The sequence below is a fragment of the Ambystoma mexicanum genome, chromosome 7q, assembly GCF_040938575.1.
Source record: "Ambystoma mexicanum isolate Mex_15411 chromosome 7q, UKY_AmexF1_1, whole genome shotgun sequence".
Taxonomy (NCBI): Eukaryota; Metazoa; Chordata; class Amphibia; order Caudata; family Ambystomatidae; genus Ambystoma; species Ambystoma mexicanum.
The window spans coordinates 1124631182-1124644137 of record NC_090941.1 but is presented as its reverse complement, the minus strand read 5'-3'; the positions used below and the strand labels follow the sequence as shown (position 1 = coordinate 1124644137).

Below are 12956 nucleotides of genomic sequence, written 5' to 3'. Positions count from 1 at the left end.
TTCCAATACAAATTCAAGCAAGCAATAGTCTTCTGTTTCAGAGAGATTCGGACTAACTGAATGTGGCTTTTGGGGGAAGCCCAAGGTTCCAAAATCAGGCCACTAGACATTTTAACTGCTGTTATAAGGCCAGCCTTCGGTGTCCCATGATGGTTTGGGATTTTTGAGATTTTCAGTATAAATGTTCAAGTTCGGAACAAAATAAGGACGGGACATACATGTTCCCATTTATTTTTGTATCTCCCCACGCCTGCTCTTCAATGTCATTGACAAACAGTCTTTCATTTGTTCTATCGGAGTTGGCGCAGTATACTTAACCGTACCTGCTTGGGCCGCAGGAAATGTCCTTAACACAGAGACTAGTTCCTCAACTTTATCCATTTCATCTACTAGATTGTCCAAAGGGGCATTTCGCAGATCTACCTTCGTTGGCAAGATAGATGAATTGTTTGTCAAGTTTATTTGGGGTGTGTTTGTCTTATTGCGAGATAACGCTGCATATTTTCCAACAATGTTGCACCCTTTTCTTGAACCCGCTTATCCGGGAGGGAAAGTAATTTACCAAATTGCCTAGAGTTTTTACTCTTTTGCATCTTGGTTATTTTTTGATTTTTGGGGGTTTTTGTGGGTATCAACTTCATACTAGGTGTCTTACTTTTGGTCTGTGCAGCAAAGATGTTGTACGTCGGGTTGTTTAGGGGCACCTTTATGATAGGGGAGCTTCACTCGAGGAGATATCTGTAGAGACCTTCCCAATCAGCTCTGTTATCTCATCAGCGCCACCTTCCTGCAAAGCATATCCTTGCCCTAATGTTTCAGCAACTGGTCGATTTGTTTCACAAAAAGTCGCTTTAGGTTCTTCTTCACAATCAACTGCTATCTTTTGAGAAGTCTTCATACACTGATTTCCATCATGTAAGGGGCAATTGGTCTCTTCAGAAGGGGCATTTATGCCGGACACTGACATGGGTTTGTCCAGAGGAATTGGCAATTACCTACTTTCTAATAATTCCCGCAATAAGAGGTTTTGGTCAATTAGCCGTGAATCTAGGCTTTCTTACAAATTTACCAATGAAAATAGAGCCGTATTCATGGCTTGCAGCATTATATCAGGAAATAAGGCCTTTGGAAGCACAGGAGAATTCTGAAGTGGCGAGGTCTTGTGTTTTATCGGCCGCGACGTGGGCTGTGTAGAAGAAATGGACAGAACCAAAGATTCGTGGCATAAATCAGGAAACATCACAGGAGATTGTGACAAATGCTCTAATGCTCGTAATCCTGTGGTTCATTTGCTTGGTTGAGTTGATGATCACCAGTATTGTGTGGGGAAATTATCATTGGTAACAGTGTTGTTTACTGTTGGAACAATTTGGGGCAACACTAGTTCCATATAAATCTGGGCAGCAATTACAGTTTTGGTTCGAACTGGAAGGGCGTAATCACCCAACAGATCAGGTTCCGCAAAAGCTGCTATTAGGGAGTCTGACGGAGTGCATAAATCAACCGGAGGAACCCGCAGTGGATTATCAGTAGCAATCACGCTAGTAGGGGATGCTAATATGGAGGGAATAACTAGCACCTCACTGGACTCCACCACGCTTGTAGGGGCTGATATAGAAGGACACTTCGGGTAACATTTTTGGATGCCAGTGGTGTTTGAATTCAGCCTACAGTGTGACGGCGCTCGATAAGGTAAATTACGAGCATGGTTTACGTGCTTTGGCGTGGTGTGTGAGTCGGAGAAACAATCCGACAAAGGCCCCACAAATGGCATATTATTCCGAAGAGTGTACAGTTTGGCCATTAGAATTACTAAGGGACCAAATATATGTCAATTTTATATCTAAGAGAAATCAAACAGTAAAATGTAGTCAAATGGAAACACCACAACTTGCGTATGTTTTTTGTTAGAAAATGTGGCTTTCCCTCCACAAAAGCAGGTATTAAGTCCAAATCCAAGGCTGGTATCAAAGGCAGCACTAGCAAGAGTCACCGCGGTCAGTCACAGCACAATCAACCCTTACGAAGCCCTTGCTCGAATGCTTCTTTTGGTTTCTTTAGCTGGAGTCAGTGGTGTGGCATGGCTGAAGTTCTTTTTTCATGCAGTTTAGTTTTACTATCTATGCACCAAGATAGTTAACATAATTCCATTTAAAAACATGTGATAAGCATGTCTTCAATGCTGAAGCTCTTAAGAGTATGGTCAAATTAAATATGCCTTCTAAGTAAAACTATTGTTCCATTCAGAGCATTGTACCTACATATATATCTGACATACAGACTTGAAGAAATCATACATCCTAATAGAAAGGGTTTTGTTCCACAAAAGATCAATAACTAAATGTATGCTTATAATGCACCTTTTACATTTTCCTTATGAAATGCATTCTGCCGACATTCATTGTTGATTGATGTGATGTACGATTTCTTAATTCTTCAGAGACAGAGTCTATATATTGTAACTGCATTTATTTCTTCCAATACAGGTGAATGTGTGAAATGCTCTGATGACCAATGGACCAATGAAAAACATGATCAGTGCATCCCAAAAAAGATTGAGTTTCTCTCATTTGGAGAACCCCTTGGAATAACACTTGCCATCTGTGCCTCCATCTTGACATTCACTACCGCTGCAGTCCTTGGAGTTTTCCTCAAATATAGAGACACTCCCATTGTCAGAGCCAACAACCGTGGACTCAGCTACCTCCTCCTCGTCTCCCTGATATTCTGCTTCCTCTGCTCCTTTCTATTCATCGGCCACCCTCAGGAGATCACCTGCATGCTCCGGCAGACAGTCTTTGGCATAATATTTTCCATCAGTGTCTCCTCTGTTCTCGCTAAAACTATTGTTGTTGTCATTGCCTTCAAATCAACAAATCCAAACAGCCCTGCAAGGAAGTGGCTCGGACCAAGGACGCCAAGCTGTATCGTCTTTGCCTGTTCAATGACACAAGTATTCATTTGTGTTCTTTGGTTGGTGAGACATCCCCCATTTCCAGAGCTGGGCATTAGTCCATATAAGGAGGTCATGATATTTGCATGTAATGAAGGAGCCGCCATCTTCTTCTACTGCATGCTGGGATACATGGGCCTCCTCACCACCGTCAGCTTCATCGTGGCCTTTCTCTCCAGGAATCTCCCTGGAAGCTTCAACGAGGCCAAGCTGATCACCTTCAGTATGCTGGTGTTTGTCAGTGTGTGGATCTCCTTCATCCCAGCGTACCTGAGCACACGCGGGAAGTACATGGTGGCCGTGGAGGTGTTTGCCATCCTGTGCTCCAGCGCTGGGCTGCTCGGCTGTATATTCTTCCCTAAGTGTTATATGATTCTGCTAAGGCCAGACAAGAACACCAAACACCATCTAGTTGGGAAGGCTCGTTTTAGTTCTACAAAAATTGAATAGAAACCAGAAGAATCTCATTGCAATGCTATCATGCTTTCGCTTTTCAGGTAGCGGGCTGAATGGGTCTCAACTGATTACAACATTGTTGCAGATATAAAAGCATAATAACTATATCATAGTATGAGCAGAACAGGAAAATGAACAAATGACATCTGTGAAGGTCATTTGGCAAATTAAAAACCTAGAGTCAAAGAAAAAGAAAGCTGGTCTAGCAGATTAAACGGTGCACACATATGACATAAAATCTAACTACATTGCTTGATTTCCTTCCTGACGTGTTCCTACTGTATTATCCCCAGTCATTGAATCCTACTGTCTTCTTCCTAATTTGAAGGGTGTTTTGGCCGGTTCCGCTTGCCTGACTCCTTTTAATCCCATGCAACTGCTGACACCAAAGACCTTTTCCTTCCTTTGTTATTGGTGGTGCCCCCACCCCGCCACTGAATGTTTCCTCCATCTTTTACTGGAGGGGATTAGACCTACAAATGCATGTTATGCTTCCATTCAAGACACCACTGCAACCCTTGTTCCTATTCCAGGCTCTCATTCCCTGTCCTCACCGGGTAAACCTTTCTCATTGTTGCCACGAAAGATGGACTTCTGTCCTCAACAGCCTATGATGCTCACCCTGGCACCAGGTGCTTTGTGGAGGTGAGTAGTGTGGCATTCATATTGCAGCGAAACATGGAGTGGGAATTCAAGGATGGGGTATAGCCCCAACTCATTATAATAAACAACTGGCTGTCCTATGATTAGCAAATACAGTGAGGGGAAACAAAGCTCAACATGAGATACTCATGGATTTAAAAGCAGTCTCCAATCTTCACCATTTTGAACATCTCATCGAAAGATGTTCAGGTTTTGAAGTTAAGGTTCAGAGAGCAAGAGCTAAAAGCAGCACCTGGATGTCGGGCATCACCCAGTAAGCAGAAGCCAGTGCTTGAGAACCCGGAGCAAGTACACAGTTACCTGCACATCTAACTACCACATGAGGTTTACACCTTAACATTGTTTGCCATTGTCAATGATCAATTATATTTTAATGCACTTTTGATGTGTCCTAATTCTTCTCTATTAACATTCTCAAGCACTCAAAGTTAATGTCACATAACCATGTGTGTAAGGCATCAGCTGCCTGGTGTAGCCAATGGTTGATCCTGGGAGCTGTTGGTTTCCCCCCAATGGGGCTCTGCCAGGGTAGAAGCAGTATCTAAATAGATGCCATTTCCCAGCAATGTTGAACCCCAACATTCCTAGATGATAGTAACGCATTGATGATGGCACACACGTATCAGTATCTGTGGTTAGTATAATATTCGTCGAGAATGTGCATAATGTTTCACCTCTGGATAGAAGGCATGGCCTACAGCTTACTAATTAAGAAGGATACCCTAACATTCCACCAGCACGCCTCTACAGCCAAAGCCACAACAAGACCCACCAGAGTGTTAGAATCTAACTCCTGGATGGATGCACTTCAATCTATTGAAACATTATATAAGTGTAACCAATCAATCAATCGGCTGATCAATCTGACATGCATTCTGGATTTAATACAGTGCCCAGAAACTGTCCTGCTCAGGAACAGTCCTGTGCAGAAACAGTCCTGCCTAGAAACTGTCCTGCTCAGAAACAGTCCTGCCCAGAAACAGTCCTGCCCAGAAACTGTCCTGCTCAGAAACAGTCCTGCCCAGAAACAGTCCTGCCCAGAAACTGTCCTGCTCAGAAACAGTCCTGCCCAGAAACAGTGCTGCCCAGAAACTGTCCTGCTCAGAAACAGTCCTGCCCAGAAACAGTCCTTCCTGGGTTTCTCAGTGTCTCAGATTAGTTGAGGCTCCTTCTCTGTCACTTTCCGTTGTCCTACACCAGTTTTTATACTCTTACTACGTCTAGAAAAACTGTACTGTTCGTTTTGGTTCTCATGAGCACTCTTCCTTACTCAGTGCATCTTCTTTGTCCCAGTACTGAATGGGTTAATTTCCCAGGAGTCAACAGAACTCTGCCTTGTCTTGGTATTGTGAAGGGGGACTCTACTCGGGTAGCCCTTACTCTTTCTCATCTCAGTACCTCCTATACTTAAGGTATACGATTGGTAATGGTGTGGGTTGGTGAGGAAGGTAGGCTAGAGTAAGGTGGCTATGGGGATACCAATCCAATCCAAGCAACTTTACTCGGCCAAAAAATGACCATCAAAGTACATCCTACAAAAACATTTCTAAAAATAAGAATACGGTTCTGATACAGGGTTGCATAGAATCAGCAGCAAAGAAAACTACAGAGCAGTACGAACAATCCACCCCCTCCAATGGAAACCCTAAGCAGATCTTTGGGCCCATAATCAGGTCACACCATCCCCTTGCCTCCTCCAACACCCATGGCGCCTCGGGCCTAAGGCAGTCAAATTAGCACCTGAAAGGAAGCTGTTGCTAGGAAAGGCCCCAGTCTTTACTATGGCAGATCTAACAGGGGCGACAGAGCTGAGAAGAGGGGGCATACTGATTAGAAATCCCACTCTTTGATAACTTGCCTGCCCATCCACTACATCCCCAAACCCTGTGTGCTATACTATAGGCCCAAAAAGTCAATTTGATGCTGTCCAGGGAGTTTTTGCCCATGCTGGTAATTCTGCTGCACCCCACCAAAGCCTCTTTACGTACAAACGGGCAGCCTCCAGTGGTTCTGGCTTGTCTACTGCCAGTTTGGGCACCCCCTGAAGAAAGACTGTTGTACAGTTGTATGTTCCTGGTTCCGGCAACTTGAGCTGAACCCCCGACTTCCATGGACCCTGGGCTTTGGATTCGGTGCAGTCGGAGACCTTGGGGGCAGAGGCCTGTGCCTGTATTTGGTCAACGGCAGTCCCTTTGGGGGAGGTCAGAACCAGGGGGACCTCAACAGGTAGACAAACCAGGGGACTTTCCAGGAGTGGGCACGTATACCCTTCGTCTGCTGGGGTGCTGATCATGGGCTCCACCACTTGAACAGTTCCATCTCCCTTCCTTTGGGCCTCTAGCAGAGTGTATAACAGATCCTTAATGATGGCCAGTTCCGCCATAACTTGAGTGCACCCACACCCCCTATGCAAGGGCGCTTCCTCAGTGGGTTAGTCAGAGGTCACTTTGGGCTCATGGTTACTCACAACAGGTGTTTTGTTTTGGTTAATGGCCTTGACCGACCGCAATGGGGACACACCAAGGGGGGGGCTACCCCCTGAACTTATAACTGAAGATATATCGCTCCACGAACTACTGTGGGAGCTTGAGGAGTTTGAGGAGGAATTGCCCCTTTGGGCAGATTGGGCAGTTAGTGACAATCTGTCCCCCGCAGCCAAAGCAGATGAAATGGAGGTGGCCGTCCGGGGCCCGGTGGGTAAAATAACCAGACTCTGTGCGGGTAAGGGGGAGGGCTCTACCCTTGGACTATCCAGAAGATGACGGATCTCATTGAGCAGGAGGTGGGTATCCCCAAACTTTACGGGTGCTGTAGCCTCATGGATGGTTCCTGGAGCACAATGCTCATGGATGGCTCCTGGAGCACAATGTGTTGTCAAGGCAGCTAAGGGACCCGCTATCCGATTCCTCTTTAGCTGTCTGATTTTCCTCTTGGCACCGGGAGGGGGACCCGGGCCAAGCTCGGGCCCAAAAAACACAAGGGGTGCAGGAGCTGGGGTCCCCCCAGTGTCTTGGGCAGGGTGGACCGACATAAGGCCCCAGAGAGAGGGCTCAAGAGTAGGGCAGAAAAGGTGCCAGGTAGGAATGGTCTCCTAGGTTACCTCCTTTGCAGACAGCATACGGCAGCAGCTTCCATACGGTATACAAGTCCACACACATTAGAGGAGAACAGAGGGAGACAGCAGGAAGACCACACAGCACTGACAGTCGTGACAGGGACTGGAGCCAATACAAGAGTAAGTACAACTGGATGGGAGACATTTGGCTAAAATCATTTTGCTGAAGTCCCTAATTGAAATGCACACACTCTACAGACAGTGAGAAAGTGACTCCTGGTAGGAGAGATTCTGCATTGCATAGGGTCGAACGAAGAAGGGTTATAAAAATCAAAAGCGTTATCAAGTCTGTGGTGCTTTCAAAAATGCTAGCATTTTCAAGTGCGCATGGAAATTAAATATTCAAATCATTGCATTTGTGAATTTGCTTTTATTTAAGGATTGCCAATGCTCATGGTCTTATAATGTTTCAAGGTACTGTCTAATTTTAACATTAGGGGATTTTTATGGGTGAACGAAGGTTTGAATTGTTTAGTTGACCTGTGTTCTATTTCCATGAGACCAAAAAGTGAAAACACACATATGGTGTCATTTCTGATTATGTTGTCATAATGTTGATTCCTAAATAATCCTTGTATTAAAGATATTTTGTACCACAGAGAAAGTGGAGAATGCAGTGATTTCAATTTCACATATCAATTGGTAATATTGTTTAATAAATATATGTTATTACTATACACCGGCCTGGTGCTTGTCTTATCTGTGGTAAAGGGGGGAAGGATCTACATGGCTCTATATGAGTCCTAGACACGGCTACACTGAACATCATACTATATCTGTGTGACACTTTTGATACGGGAGGAAAGGAAATCCCATGGTAAAGGTGTCCATAGATATATTATGACAGGAGCGAGGGCCTAGGGCTGCGATCTATCTCTCTATTTTTGATTTGTGACAAGTGTATTGCTAGTGGGCCAGTCATTTCAGTGCAACTCCAGTAAGGTTAATGGCAGTGTTGTTGATGCATTGTAAAGGTATGATTGTTGGCTTCACCCATGAGAGTTAGGTAGGTGTACAGAGGAATACAATTGTGCAGTATAATGCAAGAGTAACTGAATTGGTGGATTGTCGAATGCAGGCTGGAATAAAATGACACATTTGCTCATGTGCAGAGAGAGTGTAGAAAGTTGCAAAAAAGCCATGTTTACAAGGAGTGCCATTGAACTAGGTGATGCCAGGAAACATCTCCTAGCCAAGTTATTCATTTGTGGTGAATGGCCAGAGATGGATTCTGGCAGATGGCAAGCAGAATGGTACAGGAGGTTACATCAGTAAGCACTGATATTTGGCTTGAAGGTGGGGTGTACACAAAGCTTTTGAGGGGTTTTGCATGATCCAAACTATTCATGAGGAACAAACTCAAATGGGCCAACTTATATCTCATTTATATTTCCATTTGCAATTAATTTAAGAGTGAAGAATAAAGAGGCCAGTGTCTTGAGTCAGACTGAGGTCCTAAACAAGGCCCAGAAAACACTCACACAGCTAGAAGACAAATCACAGCAGAGTCAAATTGTCAAATTAAAATATGAAAACCACATTGAACAACAGAAAAATTAGGTACAAACCCACTTATAGGTCAGTGCAGAGCCAAAAATTGAGTTTGCTGCACTGCAAGAAACATATAAAAAGAGTGTAGAAACCATAAGCTGTCTTCAAAGCCAATTGAATGACCAGACTGGTCTCAAAAGGGATTGTTGGATAACATTATGGCTTCCAAACAATTCATGAAGGAGCTTAAACAAGAAAATAGCCAGTTCGTTAGAAAAGGATTGACTCCCAAAATGACTTTGATCAGATGCGCCGAGATTTAAATCTTGTCAAACAGCAAAAAATGCAACTGATTAAGAGAAAAGATATCTTACACCAGGATAACAATTTCCTGTTACAAAAAGTAAATCAGTTGAAAGTGGATGTTGAAAAGGGTCAGCCTGCTGCTCAGAAGCTGACCATAATCAGGGAAGAAAATATAGATTTTAGGGAGTGTATGAGGCAAGCAGAAGCTGACCTACTGCAGGCACATCACAGTAGAGATGCTCAAGAGAGAGAACTTGTCAGCTTGAAAGAAAAGCCCCTTGAATACGCGCTCATAACACAAGACGTTTGTGTTATGCATGCGGGACATGAAGTACAGTAAATGAAGGATTGATTGGTGGCCGATTTCTTGGTGAATGTTGTGAAACATTGCATGACCCCAACTAACCACATTTAAGCAGCACAGAAATGTGAAACAAATGACCGGCTACATGAATAAAACATGCCCGGGTACTTTCTGCACCCATAGCGAAAATCAAAAGCTGGCACCCATGAATATATATCTTTGCTAAAAACACCCTAAACATAAGATTATCACCTGACCTCCCCTTCCTTGCAGGTGAAGCCATTACTTTTAAAATATCCTTGGCACCCACCTGCACACTCTCCCTCCACATCATTTACAGACCCCCGGGAGCCATTTCCACCTTTGAAGCTGAAATCTCAACACTCCTAACCCATAAAATGAAAGCTTTATCCAAAGCAATTATCATGGGCGACTTCAATTTAGGCCTGAATGACCCTAAGGACATTAACGCTGACCTCCAAGCCAAGTCAATGGAAGCTTTGGGATAGACCCATAGGATCCTCGCACCGACACATGAAAAAGGTTGAACTCTTGACTGGCTAGCTGACACTAACTGCACCACTAACATACTATCCAACTCCCCCTCACCTTGGTCAGACCACAATACTATAATCTTTATCCCTACCATAAAGGCTACAAATCAGAACATCTCCGTTTCTGCACCCTAAGCTCCATCAAGAAGCTGCAAAAATATGAATAAAGACAACATACTACTGTTACTCCTACCCTTCCTAGAGGCCAGGCATCACTCCAGTAACGACCCCTCAACCCTGGTAACTCAATATAATGAAATCATATCTGAAGTCATAGAAAAAGTGGCTCCATTAAAAAAAAATTAAAAAGCAAACGTGTAGCTCACATTAACAGCTGGTACACCGCCGAACTTAAAGCATTGCGTGCAATTAAAAGATCGGCCAAAAACAACTGGCGTAAATCCCCAAACACAGTCAATAAAAAACAGTTCCAGACAGCAGCCAATAACTACAAAAAAGAAATTCTCCAAGCCAAAAGTGAAATATATAACCAAAGAATAACCAACACACAATCCAGTACTAGAGACATTTTCACCATCCTCAGGGAATTAGAATCCCCAACCCCTACCTCGGACCACACTGTGAAAGATGAACAATGGCGCATTAATATTCAAAATGCACTATCAGATAAAATCTCTTCTCTTCAAGGCAAAATTGAACTAAAGAAAGACATACTTTTTGGGTCTATCCCACCTCTACCAGCAGAGACTAACACATTCTCCTTTGCGCCACTCACCATCCAAGATACTATAAACATCATAAACAGCCTAAAACCTTCCAGATGCAAAGGGGATATCTGACCGGCATCCGTCATAAAAGAATGCGCTGTAGAGCTTGCTCCATTCATTACTTGCCTTATCACAGTTCCTTCGCTATGAACACCATTCCTAGCGACCTAAAAACAGCTTCTCAAAAAACCAACACTAGACCCTAACATCCCCACCAATTACCGCCCCATCACCACTGTACCATTTGTATTACAAATACTTGATTGTGCAGCTTATCTGCAGATACAAAAATACCTAGAAGAGAATAACCTACTAGGACTAAGACAATCTGGATTCAGGCACGGTCATGGCACAGAGACTGCTCTACTAGATCTGAAGACACAAATGGACCAATGCAGGGACAAGGGGGAATTGTGCATCCTCCTTCTCATAGATCTCTCTGCCGCCTTCGATATAGTCAACCACGACATACCCTGCCAACACCTTGAATTCGCCACTCAACTCTAGGCAAACACCATTAACTGTATAAATCATTCCTCACTAATCACACAGCGAGAGTATTCTCCGATAACTCAGCAGCCTCTCCTTTCCCAGTGACCTGTGGTGTTCTGCAAGGCTCATGTGTATCACCCACTCTATATAATGCTTTTACCAAGCTCCTGTTCGACAAACCTGACAATATGGGTATCACATACACAAATTACGTGGACGATACGCACATTCTAATACCCATTACAGGATGCCACGAACCCGATTCCAAAAAACGAATCAATATTTACCAAGCCACCCAGGCGTGGATGGCCATCAACGAATTATGTCTAAATGACGATAAGACTGAGTTAATTATCATTGGTAATACAACCCAGCTCAACAACCTTCCTCAAGCTTACAAATCCTTTAACATTGATGGCAATACCATCAAAGTGGCCAATGAAATAAAAACTCTGGGAGTATACATTCATTCTTCTCTTACCCTAAACAGACAGGCCAACGCCGTTGTGGCTTCAGCAGCCGACACCACCAAACTGATAAGAGCCAGCAGACCATTCTTCTCCAACAATAACCTCATCATTCTGGCCAGAGCACTGATACGCTCTAGAATAGATTATTGTAACTCTCTATTTGCGAGAACCAGTCTAAGAAACATCAAAAAACTACTGATTGTACAAAATCATGCCATCAGAGCTGCTTTTAAACATCCCCAAACAACACCACGAGGAACATCCACTGGTTACCAGTCCAAGACAGAATCAACTTTAAAATACTAATGCTCACGCACAAGTGCATCTCCAACAAAGCACCTCTGTAGCTCAAGCTTATTCTAACAGACCCACACGCTTCCAGTATACTAATCTCTTAGTCATCACCAAATTCAGAAAGCAGAGAGCAGGTGGAGCAAGCTTCCCTAACATAGCCCCGACAAACCTCCGAAACGACACCTCGTTCTGGTCCTTCAGAAAAAGCCTAAAAACGTTCCTGTTCAACAATGACCTTATGCAGTAACTACTATGTCCTAAGATTGTCCTAAGAATACCAACTGTATGTTCTACATCTACTAACTGCTCAAATGCTATGTGCGTGTATGTATTTATCCTGTAAAATGTGCAACCTATGCAAAATGTATAAACACTAAGTTGGACTAAGTACATGTAACCACATTTGAAGTCTTTCTGTAACAGCACCCAGCTGCTTCCCGGCTTGGAGCGCTTTATAAATGCACAAATAAATAAATAAATACATATATGCACAGTACTGCTTAGCTTCAAAGTGAGGAAGTCGCCACCCCGTAACCCCCTTCAGGCCATGTTGCTCTAAGTGGTCTTGTCACTTTAATTCATTTATTAGGCACCATGTCCTGAGGGGGCTGGACCTCTCCTCATTTTGAAGCTAAGCAGTGTCAGTCGTGATTACTGCATGGATGGGAGAACTGGGTCATCAGTGATTTTTCAACCTCAATGTCACTGTGGCTGTAAAAATATCTTGCACCTATGAATATACGGTCAGAATGTGGCCACATATTTTAACGTGAAATATATAACTGTAGTTCAATTGACCTTCTCCTTAGAAGAAAGTGTGCAAGACAAAAAAGCACTGGACTTTAGTAATGACCACCAGAAAAATAACTTGAGATAGGAAATCTTTCACTTAAGTCCTCCTCACCTTTTAAACCCAGAAATCTGTGATAAAATATTCCATGGAAAATAAAATCCCAATATGAAACAAGTGCTTGTGATCGTGTGGGTAAGCGTCTGCACTGGGAACATGACAACGCGAGTAAAATCTTGGTATCCAAATACCTGAGCAACCTTACCAACCTTGGAAAAACTGAAGGGGTTACACCCGCACTCTGAAAAACAGTCACGCAGTCCACCCAAATGTGTTCTTA

The 12956-nt window shown here is 43.6% G+C and overlaps 1 protein-coding gene across 1 annotated transcript in view; it reads left to right on the top strand.

The window, feature by feature from the left end:
- The window catches only part of LOC138528214 (extracellular calcium-sensing receptor-like), a 111884-nt gene extending 108481 nt beyond the window's left edge, over positions 1–3403 (top strand). The window contains exon 8 of the mRNA XM_069639670.1: positions 2487–3403. Coding sequence (XP_069495771.1) covers positions 2487–3403 — 917 coding nt within the window. The remainder of the gene's footprint in view (positions 1–2486) is intronic.
- Positions 3404–12956: the final 9553 nt, after the last annotated feature.